Here is a 16,308-nt window from a genome sequence, read left to right as displayed (position 1 = left end):
TACACCACGAAGATAGTAAAGCTAAATACTTATTAAATAAATCCAATCAAAATCTTACTTTACTATGTAGTTATTTTTTAAATATTCAATAGTAATCATTCATGAAGGCCACTGTCAAAAAGGCTTTCACCAATAGTTTTTAAATGATATATTTCATGGCACCCACATGTGTATACCATGAAAAAAGTAGGGGTATATTCTAACTGAACTTGCCCACAAAGCTTTCCTTATAACTGCGTGAGAATCCATTGCCCATGGATGTCTCTAAATCCTCTTTAAGGCTCTATTTGTTTTGAGGCCATATCACCTCATGAGGTAACCAGATCGATACTTTACTCCCAGCAATAAATTTAGCAAAACACCTTATAGAAGATTTGAAGGGAACAATGTCAAATTCTTTTCTGGGAAGCTTCTGGTGGGCTAGTGCAACACTGAGCATGAGGTAAATAAATAGCACACAGACGACTCTCATCTCACACATAAAGCTGCCTCTTCCAGGGACGGGATACAGGTCTGTTGCTGGTAATCTATTTGTAATTTGTCCGAAAGCCCATTGTCATACAGTGGTTTCATACTGGGTTATAGACACATCTTTCTTCACAGCATCACAGCACATCACCACTTCACATCTCCTACTGGCTCCCGGTCATCTACTGTCTTCTGCATTTATTTGGAAGATGTAAAGATGAGTACAAAAATATTTTAAAAAATCCTGGTTAGGGATTTGTAAGCTACCACATGCTAGGGTCTCTGGACTAATTAAACAAACAAGGCAAATCGAAAAGCTGCAAGTCTATAGGGCTCAAAAATGAAAAAGAAATAAGCACTGTATTAAGATTGCGAAAAGAGGCTTACTCATTTAATAATTAAAAAAAATCCCAATTCAAACCCTTGGCTAAACTAGATTGAAAACCTGTGAAGTGTTGAAATATGAAACCAAAGACAACTTTGAAAACACCTGAAATAACTTAACAATAAGAAGAGACATGATAATCATCCAATAAGGGTTTGCATGTATTTTTGGACTCATCTCTTCTCAATCTTTTATCAAAGTTACTTTTTTTTAATTCACTGAAAGCTGCAGTAGATGGAAGATTTCTGTTTTTACATCTCAAAGAGATGAGAGGAAGGACAGAAGGAAGGAAGGAAGGAAGGAAGGAAGGAAGGAAGGAGGAAGGAAAGAAGGAAGGAAAAGAAAGGACAAGAAAGGACAAGAAGGAACATGGAAGTAGTTTTTCCTATTCTTATTTCACAGATCACATAGATAATGGAGACTTGGAGAAAAAGTCATTGAGTTCAAGGACTCCTACTTAGATGTCTGGCTTTACACAACAGGCTTTGGTCAGTACTAGGCTCCATAAGGCTGTTGTAATAGGCAGTGGTGTAGACCCTGCAATGGGAACCAGGCTTTCTCAGTTTTCAGGATGCTGATGATAGTTTAGGAGCTTCAAGATGACATTATAATTGCTTTGGAATTACTGCCCTCAGCTAATACCATTATCTTAATTGATTACCATGAATGGCTCATACAAGTTTGAAAAAAAATCAAGTAAAACAAGTATAAAACAAGTCTTCTGTAAGGCGAGGGCTGAATTTATTGCGCATGCTTGTTAATCAAAATACCTTCCAATGAATGGCCTTTTGGGCTTTAGTTTTACTGAGGTATCAAAATTCATGTACTTGCAGTATATAGTATGATGTCTGCTTTTTAAAACAATTTATCTTAATTGTCAAGGCAGATTCACAAAGAAGGAAAGAAAGTGAGAAAGATCGTCCACCCACTGGTTCACTTTCAAATGGCCACAATGGCTGCAGCCGACTTTATCTGAAGCTAGGAACTTCTTCTCAGTCTTCCACGTGAGTGAGGGGGCCGGTGACTTGGTCCATTCTCTGCTGCTTTCCCAAGCCCCAAGCAGAGAACTGGATAGGAAGTGGAACAGCTGGGACATGAACCAGCACCCATATGGGATTCTGCTACTTGCAGGCAGAGGATTAGCGAATTGAGCCATCGTGTCAGACTCTAATGTTTACATTTTTAAAAGTTCTTTTATGTTTTATTATCTTGAAATGGGGAGAGAGAGAGAGAGAGAGAATCATTCATTGTCTCATGGTACAAATGCCTGCACCAGCCAGAGCAGCTAGTATTTTGTCAGGCCAAAACCAGGAGCCAAGAACTGCCGGGTCACCGACGTGGGAAGCAAGGAGTAAAGCCTTTATCCAATGCCTAGCAAAATGCATTAGCAGAAAGCTGGGTCAGAAGTAGAGTGGATGGGCCACAAGCAGGCACTCCAATAACAAATGTGGGCTTAACCTGCTGCACCAAAATGCCCTCTTGAATATGTCTTGATGTATGTAACATTGTGAAATGAAAACTGTACTTAGGCTAGTCAACATAGAACTTAGCTTAGTAAATTTCATATACACAATACTGTATTATTAATTGTAGTAACTGCTACAATTATATCTCTATGTCCATCTGACATAATTGAAACTTTAGACAACCTTTTCTCTCAGGATTCAGTCTATTTTAAGTTTAATAAAAGATCTATGGTTTCTGTACTCCATCAAGGAATTACCATGGGGGGTAATGGGTCCCTAATGTCACTGAAGGTATTCAACGATTGCTCATGGTCCCTTCTTTAATACACATCTTAAGTGAATGCTTTAATAGATTGACAAGCTACAGGGAATAGGAAAAGGAGAAAGGACAGGGAGAGGGGGAGTAGATTCCTCCAGATAATGGGAATTCACAGGAGCTCTGCTGCAGAACTTTCAGTAACAAAGACCTTCCTTCTCCTCTAGCCTTGGTAAGATCTGCCATTTAAAATGGAGAAGAAAGGACGGATCTGAAACTTTTAACTTCTCCAAGCACTATTCTGGAAGTGTTACATGCAATCATCTCATTTATCCTATAACCCTAAAGCTAGGCAATATTATCACAATTTTATGAAAATGAAGTACAGAAAGACTAAGTTACCCAAGAGGATTTAACAAATGAGAAGAGCGATGCTCTAACTCTTTCTCCTTTTAATTTTTAATTAAAAAAAATCTTTATGTTTCATGGCTCAATTCCTTAGGTTCAGGTATTTCCTCCTCCACCCTTCCACTCCCTCTTCCACCCTCCCTCCACCTAACTGTTTTCCCTTACATTATAACAATAGTTAAGTCCCTCAACAACAGTCACAAGTCCATTGTTTTGCTATTTAAGTGTATGCTGACACTGTAGGTATAGAGAGTGGTATAAAGTCCAGCATCCTAGTGTCAAGCTATATTTAACAACACACACACACATACATACATATGTATTATATAAATTATATATTATATAAATATATATATGTGTATAGATAGATAGATAAGCATGTATATACATACATGCTATACTTCTTTAATCAAGATGTGTCCCTAAGACATTCTTTGTCTCAATTATTCTAATATGTATCCCTCTGTTAACTGCCCCTCAGGGAGGGATGTTTCTATTTCATTCTCTGTAACAGGAGAGTGATGACAGTCTTTAATTTTTGGCATTGGTATGGTGTTATTTACCACCAAAAATCCTTAAAACTGCCTTAAATTTAAAACAAACAAATAAATAAACAAACAAAAAGACTACATAAAGGTTTGGTGTGTCTGTGTCTGCCTGGGTTTCAGTTCTGTCTGTCACTTAGTCATGTTCTGATTATGTGATTGGGGATGAGTGGCTGCTATTTACCCATTTAGGCAGTGGCATCTGAACAATGAGTTTAGCACTGCTGGAAAATGTTACGCAATGTACAGATTGGATCCTACCTAAAACTAACATAATGTCTTCAATATAAACGAGTCTTCATATTGTTTCATAATCTTAGTGTATTTCCTAAACCCTCGCTCTTTTGTTCATTAATTCATCAAAACTTTCTCAAACTTCTTGAAACCTATAAACTTTCAAAATTGCTTCCTATATCTGCAAACTCATCCTAAGACTTGGCCTAAAAGTGAAAAATTTTATATTCTCTTATATTCCTTTTTTTTTTGCGTTTGTTTGTAATCTTAAATGCATCTGAAAAAAACAGTATGAAATAAGGACCCAAAACTTTCAGAGGGAGAATAGAAATGTTCACGACATTGCAATCTTTCCAAGAAAGGTATGCCTTCCCTTTAAAAAACATTTATTGGAGTCTCTTATAATGACCTACTTTGCTGGTATAACTCTGTCATATTTAATTTCAAATTACTTCTTGGGGTATAAATTGATTTTTTGTCTATTATATCTGGATATATATCTTGATATACATTATGAAGACTACATTATATATATATTTCACATAGCAACTTTACTGACTTGCAATTGTGCATGATTATATTATGTATAGCAGTGCTTTGATTAATGCTCTTGGAGTCTCCAGAAAGCCATTATAAATATATATTTTCCACAAGTAACAACCCTTTCACATTTTAACATCTCTACTATCTTAATACTTCTTATTTCATTATTTTGTTTAACTATTTTGGCTAATTTCCAGATGCACACTAAGTGATAGTGGTACATAACAGCATTAAGCCTTTTCCTTGACTATAATGAGAAGACTTCCAGAGTTTCCCCATGTACTACGATACTAATTCTCAGGGATGAGATGAACACACCTTATCACATTGATGCTGCTGCCATATAATTCTATTTTATTAAGAATGGGTGTTGAACTTTGTCAATTGTCTTATCATCTGGAAAGATGATCATATGTTTTTCCTTTTGTATTTTATTCATAAAATGAATTGTACTAATGCAATTCTTAGTATTACAGCAGCTTTGTATTTCTGAAATAAAACCACCTGGTGATGGTATAAACCCCTTAGGATGCTGTTGATTCTGTTCATATTTTATTAAGAAAACTTACACCAATATTCATAAATGACAGTATGTAGTTTTATTTTCTTCTGTACCTATTGTATTTTATTTTGTTGCCAATGTTATATGCCACATAGACCAAAATTTATAAAAATACTTTGCAAATTTTTTGTTGTTCTATATTCTGAAACAGTTAATCTACGTTGCTTAAGAGTTTGGTTGGATTTCCCCATAAAATCCCATATTGTATTGGAAAGAATCCGTTTATTATTATATTAAGAAAAATAGATCCTGAATCTGTAGATTATAATGATTTTCTGTTAATAATTCATTAGTTGCAGTTCTTGATGTGTCCATCTTTAAATAATATCTTTGAGTTCCTTTATCAACTGACTCTGCTTCTTTAAAATTAAATAATACTGATCACTTTGGAATTCATCTAAGATTACTTACTATCTAAAATTATCTAAAAAGTTACTACTATGGCATACAGGTAAGACAATTTTATAGCAGCTTCTAAGTTTCTCTTTGAAAGTAGAGAATGTAAGGATTTTGCTATTGAATTGCTTTAGGTTTCTGTAAAAGCAGCCTCTTACCATTTAGTGTATGTAAAAAGTAGATTGCCTAGAAATATAAAAGGCAGGTTACTCTATTATCACTTCACTGTTGCATAGAACTGATAAACTACCTAATACCTTCTTACTCTCTCTCTCTCTATATATATATGCCTTGTTCAATTGTCAAAAAATTGTTATTTACTGTAAATGTCCATCTTAATATAATATACATTAGAAAATTAAAGATTTAACTTCAAGATACTAATCTTTCTAAATAGAAGTTTAAAAGTATATCAAAATGTTGAGAAGTGTAAATATAGGTAAGTTTAGTTGATTTTTGGGAAATACTATTTTTAATTTTTTTTGTTTGTTTTTTTTATGATACAGGTCCTTAGCTCAGGAATTTTCCCTTCCACACTCCCACTCCACCTTCCTTTTCCCCTCCCCAACCATTTTCTCCTATATCATAACAGTAGTATAGTCCTTTGAAACCACTGCCCTCTTTTTCCCAAATAATGTAATCACTGCTACTAAACAGAAATTTTACTTTTATTTTGTTCTACATGATTTAGTGAAAGCTTTCATATATGTGAAAAAGAGAGACTTTAAAAACTTTTGTGAAATACCATAAGATGCATCGGTAGCACCAAAACACCAAAAAAATAAAATGAATGTCAAATTTAAAAAATTACATTGCTTCATGTTTTTAACAAATTTACGCCAATATATTAGAGCAACAACTTTGATGATAACTTTTTTTTCACAAATTACATGTTTGTGTTTTCATAGATTTTATGCTTATTGCCATGCTTGTTATTACCAAATTTTGGTGAAAATAGTTACTCTAAAATGCAAATCTAGCAGGAATTTCCCTCAGCATACAGGGTGGCTGAGTATTTCTTATTTCTCGCCATTAAACACTAGTATTACAGGCTATTGAAAAGCAGCATTTTACTTTTCTATTTTGTCTCACTAATAAATTCTTTTCAATAAATTGGATTACTTTGTCAAATTCTGATTCAATCTTGCTTTTTTCCCTTCCCAATCTTGGCCCATGAAAGCTCTCATTTATAAACTTGCTATGTGTATTATCATTCCAACACTATTTTAGATATCTGTGATGTGCCACTTCTCATGAAAATCAGTATTTTTTTGGCTATGCCTCAGATCCTTGACCTTGGGAATTGTGACTTGGTTTCTTCCCTGTTTTCCTTCACAAGATAACCTGGAACGTAGGTCATGGTTGCTCTGGGCTGGATCAATTACACAGATTCAATTTATTTGTCTCATTCATAATACTTTTTATAGTGGTCTACGTGAAGGGATGCAAATTTTGCTTTAGTTTTTTCCAGTTCAAAACTTGAGGATGCTTACCAGATAGATTTTAATTCTTAGGGATTGTTTTCTCAAAGCATCATCCAGAGATGTTACTTTTCCTATTATTTTTCAAAGTTTTTTTAAACTTCTTTATCTTTCATGATGCAGTTCAAGGAGTTCTCCTTCCACCCTCCCTTACCCTCTCCCCCCCAAAGTTTCCCCTTACATTGTGACAATAGTTCAGTTTAGTCCTGCAACACTCTTAAGTCCATCATTCTGCTATTTAAGTGTATACTGATAGTCGTGGTATATACAATTGTACAAAGTCCAGCATTCTAATATGAAGATATTAAACAGTTCCATTGGAAGTACATCTTTTTTTTAAAGATTTATTTATTTTTATTGCAAAGTCAGATATAGATAGATAGATAGACAGACAGACAGAAAGACGAGGAGGAAAGATACAGAGGAAGATTTTCCATCCGATGATTCACTCCCCAAGTGGCCGCAATGGCCAGTGCTGAGCCGATCCAAAGCCAGGAGCCAGGAGCTTCTTCTGGGTCTCCCACGCGGGTGCAGGGTCCCAAGGCATTGAGCAGTTCTCTACTGCTTTCCCAGGCCACAAGTAGAGAGCTGGATGGGAAGTGGAGCTGCTGGGATTAGAACCAGTGCCCATATGGGATCCTGGGGCGTTCGAGGCGAGGACTTTAGCCGCTAGGCCATGGCGCCGGGCCCAAGGGAGTACATCTGTTGTTACTCAAGAGTACAGATGCTTACTGCAATGAATCTCCATGGTGTACTTGTTCCCATTATACAGTTCCTCTAGATGAATATACGTACATACATGCTTATGTATATAACCTATTAATCTTGTATTTTTCGTGAAGCTTGCCTTAAATCAGAGAGAACATATGATATTTGTCCTTTGGAGATCAGCTTATTTCATTGAGCATAATGGTCTCTAGTTGGGACCATTTTATTGCAAATGGCAGAATTTCATTCTGGTACAAGTACAGAAATAGAGTAGAAGTTCAATGGAACAGAATAGAAACCCCAGAAGGGAGCCCTTACATGTACAGCCAACTAATCTTCAACAAGAGAACTGAAATTATCCAAAAAAAAAAAAAAAAAAAAAGCCTAGTTTCTTCAACAAGTGCTGCTGGGGCACTTGGATAGCAGCCTGCAGGAGTGAAAGGGATTAATCCCTCACATGCCTGTCACCTTATGCAAAAAGCAGCTCTCAATGGCTCAAGGATCTAAAGCTGCACCGAGAAGCCATACAACTATTACAGAAAAATATAGGGCACACTCTCCAAGATACAGGTGTTGGCGGTGGCTTCTGGGTCACCAAAAGCACAGACAGCTGAAGACAAATAAAAAAACAAAATAAAACAAAACAACAACAAATGGCACTTCACCAAACTAAGATGCTTCGGTGCTACAAAGGAAATGACTAAAAAAGCGAAGAAGCAACCAACAGAATGGGAGAACATCTTTGCACACTGCACGACCAGTAGGAGACTAATATCCAGGATTTACAAACAGCTTCGAAAACTCAGAGACAGCAAAACGATTTTGTGAAGAAATGGGTGAAGGAAATAAATAAACATTGTCCAAGAGTTTTCCCAATGTACAGATGCAAGAGGAATGGCTTTTTTTTTTTTTGTCATCACTTCTCCCTCCCCATCCCAGTTCCATTAGCACCTATAGGACAAACAGGTTCAGAAACAATAGTTGGACACTATTGTTTCTTTTAGATTAGATTACAGTGCTTTTTTGGCAACCTATTCCATTGTCTCATTATCCTCCAGGTTCACCCAAGATAAAGAAAGCAGGTGTAAATCCTACACGTGGCTTAAATTCTCACTTAATTTTATTTAATTCAATAGAAAATAACAAATCATGATATTCACAAAAAGGAACAGAGTGACAGAAAACGAGCTTATTTTTACAACACACCTACAATATATAGAAACTAATATACCTGCTCAGCTATGGAAAGGGGCTACTCTTGTTCACTCCTTGGACAGCGTCATGCTGGCTTGCTAAGTCACTGCTATTTGACATCAGCTCCTCTTTGACATCGCCTCACATTTGACAGGTCCCCATGATTCGCTGAGCTAGTCACCTCGTTACTCACATTACTCACTTTCCCAATAACATCTGCAAAATCATTTAAACTTCACCTCATATAGTAGCTGCAGACCCCCAGATTCCACATGATAATTTTTAAACTGCTTGACAGGTTCTAAATGCATTTGGAAGCACACTGGATGGCTTACCTACATTGTTCACATAATAGTTGTCCTAATTAGATTGAGCAGCTTTCTTCTGGGTTGATTACAGGGAGACAAGTAATGGGTAATATCTCTTCTGGGCTAATTTGATTCCACGAACAGCTCACCTCACATCCACATGCTACATATGAAGTCCATTAGTGCTGTGCATTAGCTTTAGAAAAGGTAATACTCCACATCATTTACCCAGTCAAGGGCATTTTCACCTGCTGAAAAATTTACATATTTCCCAGTGTCATTAGTTAGGAGCTAGTCATCAGCTTAACATCTTAACAGAGGGTAAATCAACAATTTCATTTGTTTGACTCCATCGATATTAACGTTAATTGCAGGTATATTTAGTTATTTTTATCTTTCTAATACTGAACACTTTCTTAAAGCATAAAAAGTCAACACCAGAACAGGATAGATTTTTTTGCTTCATATATTTCAGAAGGCAGATATGTAGAAAACCATATGTATGTTTCTGATTTAATCTTACGCATACATTAATTTGACAGGGTATAAAATTAATTGTCTAATTATTGCTTAATTTTGTAAAAGAAATTCTTCTGAAAGTTACTTGATTAAAGTTCATAGTTGTGATCATACAATCAATTATGTAATTTTGGACATGATTGTCAGAAGAGTTTTACTCTTTGACACATTTTTCTCATTCAGAAAACGTAGGTTTTCATTTGTTTTTCTGTTAAAGGTATTGTATTTTTAAAAAGCAAGGACTGTAGATGGTTGTCCTTTACTTATCTGGGAAGTTATTTCCATGCTAAAAGTGTAAACTGAAATACAAACGTATAAGAAGCAATTAATACGTAGGAGTAATAAGAAATGCCTTAACTCTATTCTAAGCATTCTTTAGAATACTTAACCATAGATTATACTGAAATTAACACCTGAAGGTGCTGTCAACAGGAATCATGTGGCAGGAAGAAAAAAGGAAAGAAGCAGTGTATACGTCCTAGTTAGTAAATTCAGCATCCCTCTTAAGTAGTGCCTTGCCCTTACACATGTTTGGCTAAGAAATTGTCAGCTACAGAAGGCGTTTTACTAGGAAACACAATCTGTTGTGAATGAAATCTATGAGAAGCACTCTATCTGCATTTTTGACTCTAGATAAGATTTAATTGATAGTTTGTTGGCATTTTAAATAAATTCTTGCTAGGATCAAATAAATCATACTGCTGCAAAACAAATAATAATTGGAAATCTAACCTTAGCTAATAGCATTTAAAGCATGCTGTTACCCTTGGCTTAACTTGCAGACACGATGACTGTAGGACCCATAAAACCTCATGGAGCTCAGAAAGGAAGCTATGCTTGGATGTCAGTATTATTGCGTAGGAGCAGCCTAGGAATTCCTCACAAGATAAATAAATTATAACTGCAAAGCGCCATCACGGGGCCAGCATTGTTAATATTTTTCATTTCTGTTTGCACTCTAGAGGAGCTTGATTCTGAAGAGTAAATGGCATGCTGACGAAAGCAATTACATGATCTGGGCTGCACTGCACATGGCCGCCTTTAAGTTTCCAATTTGTGACACTGTAATAAGCAATAAAATGCTTTCAAGTAGCTAAGACGTCTGAGTTCACACATCTGGTTTTGTGTTTAGTGAATCAGGTTAGCGGGGAGATGCTGTAGCCCTGTGAATCCTGGTTTAGAAAACTACTACAAATACATCGGCATAATCGAACTTGTACAACATGAGAAAACAACAGAAACTAAAATAAATTACTGGCTTATGTCATACAATAATTTTGATGATAAAATGGGCCTGCACTTGTTAAGCAAGCATAAGTAGAGGTAATCCAACATGACCATAAGAAATGGACAGCATGACCCTCTTCAGCAACCTGGGCTCTGTGCCCTAGGATGACATCCCCTCTCAGGCTTTCACTGCCTTCTGTACAGTATGACTGACTAAGACTCCAAGACAAATGTGTGATGGCTGTGCCAACCATGAAGCAGGCAGCACTTTACTGTTGGATTTTTTTTGTGCATGTTTTTTTTATTTTGAATTTTTGAATTACGTGGTACAATTTCATATAGACTGGGATTCCCTCCCCAAACTTCCACCCCCCTCAACAGATTTTCCCCATTTAACTACAATGGTATAGTCCCTCAGAAGGAATCACAATTCTTTCAGTCTCTTATTTAAGTGTAACCTGTCATTGCTGGAACAGATAATGTCAGACAGCCCAGCATCCCACTGTCTACACACTTCCAACAGTTTCATTGGGAATCCATTTTCTCGCAGCAGGAATGAAAGTTGCGTTATACCCCCACATCTAGATATGGTGGACCCCAGTACTCCATCACTATATACATTTCCATAATTGAGAAGCTGTGAAACAAAGTCAACAATCGGTATGAATTAGAACCGCAACAACAACAACAATGACAACTATAAATTACAGCACCATGAAAAAAACGCAGCACTGAATAACCAACACATGGGTGACAAAAAGGAAACACAAAAGTCTCGAGAAAAATGGTGCCACCATGTAATCCATGAGACTAGCCTACACTCAGAACTCAACTAACACCACCTTCTGGCGTGGATGTGGGGAGAAAGGCACCCTCCTTCACTGCTGGTGGGAGTGTAGGCTAGTACAACCACTGTGGAAATCAGTATGGAGAGTGCTTAGAGAATTGCAAATAAATCTGCCATATGATCCAGCTATCCCGCTCCTAGGAATATACCCAACAGAAATGAAATCTGCATGTGAGAAGGGGATCTGTAATCCTATATTTGCAGCAGCACAATCTACAATAGCAAAGACATGGAAACAATCCAGATGTGCATCCCAAGAAGAGTGGTTAAAGAAACTGTGGTACATCTACTCCATGGAATATTATTCAGCTATTAAGAAGCATGAAATCATACTATTTACAATCAGGTGGTCCCAAGTAGAGACCATTATGCTCAGTGAAATGAGTCAATCACAAAAGAACCAATACCGTATGTTCTCTCTCATATAAGGAAACCAGCATGGAAAGTGTAACTCCAATAACCTGATCCATACTGGGTTTTTTTGTTGTTTGTTTATTTGTTTTTGCTGCATCCCATGTGTTTTGATGTTTTTTATTTCCGTTTTATTTATTCCAAATACTTTCTTTTCTCTTGTCGAATTCACTGTTGTTTATTTTATTCATAATAGTAACTTTGCTGCTGTTGGTTGTTACTACACAAAATGAGATCGGAAAATATTAAAGGATGGCAACAAGAAGGCTAGTCCTGGTATCGGGGCAAAGGATGTTGGTTTGCTGGTATTGCTAAAGTTGCTACAAATAAGTCAGCTGTATCTGGAGCAATTTTCTTTTGAAAAATGAGATCCATACTCTAAGTTTGGAATAAGATAGTAGGTACTTATGTATAGTAGAAAAATCACTGGGTTTGGAAAAACAAAGACCAGATTCTATGCTACTCCTGGCACACCTGGCACATATTTCCACATATCTAGTTGCAAAGTCATTTAATTTTTTTTTTTGCAGCTTGGTTTCTTGGAATAATGGACTATCTTATTTCCTGCAATCAAAATAAAATATAATGAGTTTCAAGTACTTTGAAAAGCAGACACCTGCTATAGAAAAATAAGATTGAATTAGCTTGCTATAATGCGATTGCATCTGCGAGGGCATGAGGGCAAGAAGGATAGTACTGGAAGTGCAGAGAATGGTATGTAGAGTGTAGATTCCTTCACTGGATGTGGGCAGTGAGGTTGAGCGGGGAATAATCAGCCCACACTTTAAATGGAAAGACCTACGTACAGCTAGGGTAGAAGTGCCTCACAACCGGAAGCCAGTACTTCCCAGTCCTGGATTAGTGTCCCTTTCTCTGGTTCCGTAAGAAGAGTTAGTTTGAAATGCACTGACAGTGTCAGCTACAGGAAAAACAGCAGAAAAGTTATTATGTCCTGAAGAGGGAGGCAGAGGAGAGCAGGACAACAAACAGATTTACTGTGAAATTCTACCCAGGCTTCCAAGGCCCTCAAACTTACAGTAACACGAATGTGTGATTTGTTAGCATTTCAGCAGGCATACTCTGTTGTGACACACAATGTGGTCAATAAAAATTAAAGAATTCTTCATGGGGCCCAGTGTGGTAGCCTAGCAGCTAAAGTCCTCGCCTTGAATGTGCTGGAATTCCATATTGGATGCCAGTTCATGTCCCAGCAGCCCCGCTTCCCATCCAGCTCTCTGCTTGTGGCCTGGGAAAGCAGTCGAGGATGGCCCAAAGCACCCATAGGATCCTGCACCCATATGCAAGACCTGGAGGAAACTCCTGGCTCCTGGTTTTGGTTTGATGCAACTCCGACCATTGTGGCCACTTGGGGAATAAATCAGCGGATGAAAGATCTTCCTCTCTCTTTCGTTGGTATATCTGACTTTCCAATAAAAAAAGAAATCTTAAAAAAAAAAAAAAGAATTAGTCATAACATTTGGTATGCTGACTTCAAAAACCTTGTATTATTCCAAGCATGGTGAACCAAACTTTTATTCTTCAATAAAGAAAAGTACAGTCATTAACAATGCTGCTTGGGAAAAAAGAATTTTACACAAGCTATATGGCCCTTTAAAAAATAGTAAAAACTCTCCCTAGATTCTCTTTCAAGAACAACAGAAGGACTTCTGATATTTTCTCAAAGAGTGCTATCTTTTATGAACTTATTAAGGCAACCTACTTCTTCTCTTCCTACATTTAAGGGAAAATCTGTTGTTTCTCTAAATGATTCTCTAAAAACCTGAAAAGTCCTAACTCTGACAGGTGTTTGCCCCATCCTTTCCCTTGTTCACTGTGAAAACCATCTAGGTACCAGAGTCAGGCTGTTCTCAAGGAGAAAATTCCAGTTGTGACAAATGAGATTTTGAGAGAGTTCCAGTATTTCTTTGGGACTTAAGGCCACTAGATTCATGCATGCTTGTGGCCCAGATAAGAGAAAGGAAAATTAAGGTTATTGTCTAGAATGTAGCATGCCTTTTGATGTTAGCTTAAGAAACGCAGCCAAGAAATGACTGGCTATTGAGCGCATTGCTCCCATGCCCACACAGTGCAAGGAACCAGCAGTTGCGTTTTCAGGGGATATCACATTTGTGTATTTAGCACTAGTTGTCCTTCTTGGACCCTGGCCTTGGGACCCAGGGACAGATGGCTGAAGTGTTGCTGGGATCTAATATCACAAAAGTGGCAAGCATATCTGGAATCCACATAGTCTCAAGCCTAATAATTGAAAGCAATGTCCCAGAGTGTAAATAGGTGCACACATATCCACAAGAGGTGAAGTTCAATGGCAGGCCTACAATACACTAAACAGCATTTCAGGGCTACATGTTTACAGGACATGTTTGAAATTCAAAGGTATTTACTTGGGGAGAGGGCATAGCACAAAGCTGGGATAACTTTGTTTAGCGAGGAAAGGGGCACACAGGTTGTTTTCTTTCCCAAGTAAGTAATTTGCATTGCTTTTATATTGCTATCCTGGTCATCATTTATGCATAATAATAAGTGTGAATATGTGGCACGTTTATGAGAGTAAGGGCAACTATTACTGTCCTCTTTAGAGATGGAAGGGAAAGGGAGATTCAGAAAGATGGAGTTACCTATGCAAAGACACAGCAGTGACATATTCTTACACCCAAGAGGGACTCAGTCCTATAATTTGTAGTAAGGAGTACCATATTGCCCTATGGTGTCAACAGCCTGAATAATAGAAAAGTACGTGTTTTCTGTTTGATTTTAGTTTTTCCTTTAGAATCGCTATTAGTGCAGGCAATAACCACCTTTTTATTTTCAATTTTTGTTCTGCCTCCAGGCCATTCTCATGTATCAATGTACTTCCGTAAGTATTATTTTCCACAACATATTATCATTTCCAAATATCTCCCCCGCTCCTCTTACCCTTTCATATGTCATTCCATTATTGCAGACCATGATCTCCACTATCATGGTCTATCAACAGCACAGTGGCAGATAACAATGAAGTTAAAACCCCAGAAAGTAAAAAAAGTAAACATTTATGGGTTGGTGCTTGAATAAACTTTCTTAAAGCAGGTGATGTGCCTCATCCGAGATTCCAAAGGAAGCTGGAGAATGCAAGAACTGGATGGAGGGTTTGTGATATTAGATGATAGACAGAGGATAGGCCAAAGATAAGGCAGGTGATAGAAGAGTCTTGAAATCAAGTGCAAGTATCTCCCTCGCATCATGATACTTGTTAAGCAGGAGTGTCAGCAGCTTCAGCCGACGGATCGCTTCAGTGTCAGAAGGCACAGAATTGAAGATTTGAGACTCACCCGTAATATTTCCTCAACACAGCTTGGATCACTGGGAATGTTAACCTAAAACAAAATAAACAGCAAAAATTAAACATAATGTAGTTATTCTCAGAGAAGCCTATTGTATTGTATCACAGATTATACTGCATGATACATTGTAAATAAGGTAATCTATCTGTCAACATGTTTTACCTGTTAAATAAAAATGCATATGTGTGAATGGCCAATTTGGCTTTACTTTATTGAAGTAGTACAAGTGTGGAGCAGGGAGCAGAAAGAAAATGATTCCTTATTCTGTCTCCATAGACCTTGGAGGTTCATGACCCTTTCCTCCAGGGTCCCATCATCTGTGAGAGCAAGAAGCTAAATGCCAATGTAAGACACCAGCTAAGAAACTGCGTGCCGAGGGACTTGTGGCCAAGTCCTCTAAGGGAGTACTGTTATGGCATCTCTATGTTTCGGGTTTGCCAGAGCTAGTGGTTATTCTCTGATACATTGCAGTATGAGCATTATATATGCGTAAAAGAGGACTAGATTATGACACTGGAGTTCATCAGTTTTAACAAGTGCATGTTAAGAAATACAGCAAAACTGCAACTCATATGAAAGTACTTTACATGCATTCTTTCACAAGTATTTACTGAATATGTTCTACATGTAAGAGTGTCTCCTCCAAGGCACATTAAATCCCATGCATGGGAGGCGGGATGAAACAGTGATTAATAAGGAGAAGTAATGCATTCTGGCTTAGTTATCAGAGTTCCATTTTATACATGTTTAGGCACACTTATTGATAGTGTACGCTTTCATAGAAAAAATTCCCGTTTTCAGTAATTGCCCTCCCCATAACAATAACACTCTAGCACTAAGTAGATGAAACAGTGAAACAAACAAACAAACAAACAAACAAACAAAACACTCTGCCAGAGTGGAGACACACTATAAAGAACCTTAACCGTGGGTTTCTGAAGTGGAACCGTGGCTGATTTGGCTTGATACAGCCCATTCATTCATTCACTTTTTTTTTTAAAGATTTATT

At 37.2% G+C, this 16,308-nt stretch overlaps 1 protein-coding gene across 1 annotated transcript in view; it reads right to left on the bottom strand.

The window, feature by feature from the left end:
• The window catches only part of AFF2 (ALF transcription elongation factor 2), a 484,531-nt gene that overhangs the window by 179,332 nt on the left and 288,891 nt on the right, over positions 1–16,308 (bottom strand). Inside the window, exon 4 of the mRNA XM_058659060.1 lies at positions 15,288–15,332. Coding sequence (XP_058515043.1) covers positions 15,288–15,332 — 45 coding nt within the window. The remainder of the gene's footprint in view (positions 1–15,287; positions 15,333–16,308) is intronic.

Source organism: Ochotona princeps, chromosome X, assembly GCF_030435755.1.
Source record: "Ochotona princeps isolate mOchPri1 chromosome X, mOchPri1.hap1, whole genome shotgun sequence".
NCBI lineage: Eukaryota > Metazoa > Chordata > Mammalia > Lagomorpha > Ochotonidae > Ochotona > Ochotona princeps.
This window is presented reverse-complemented; position numbering and strand designations above follow the sequence as displayed.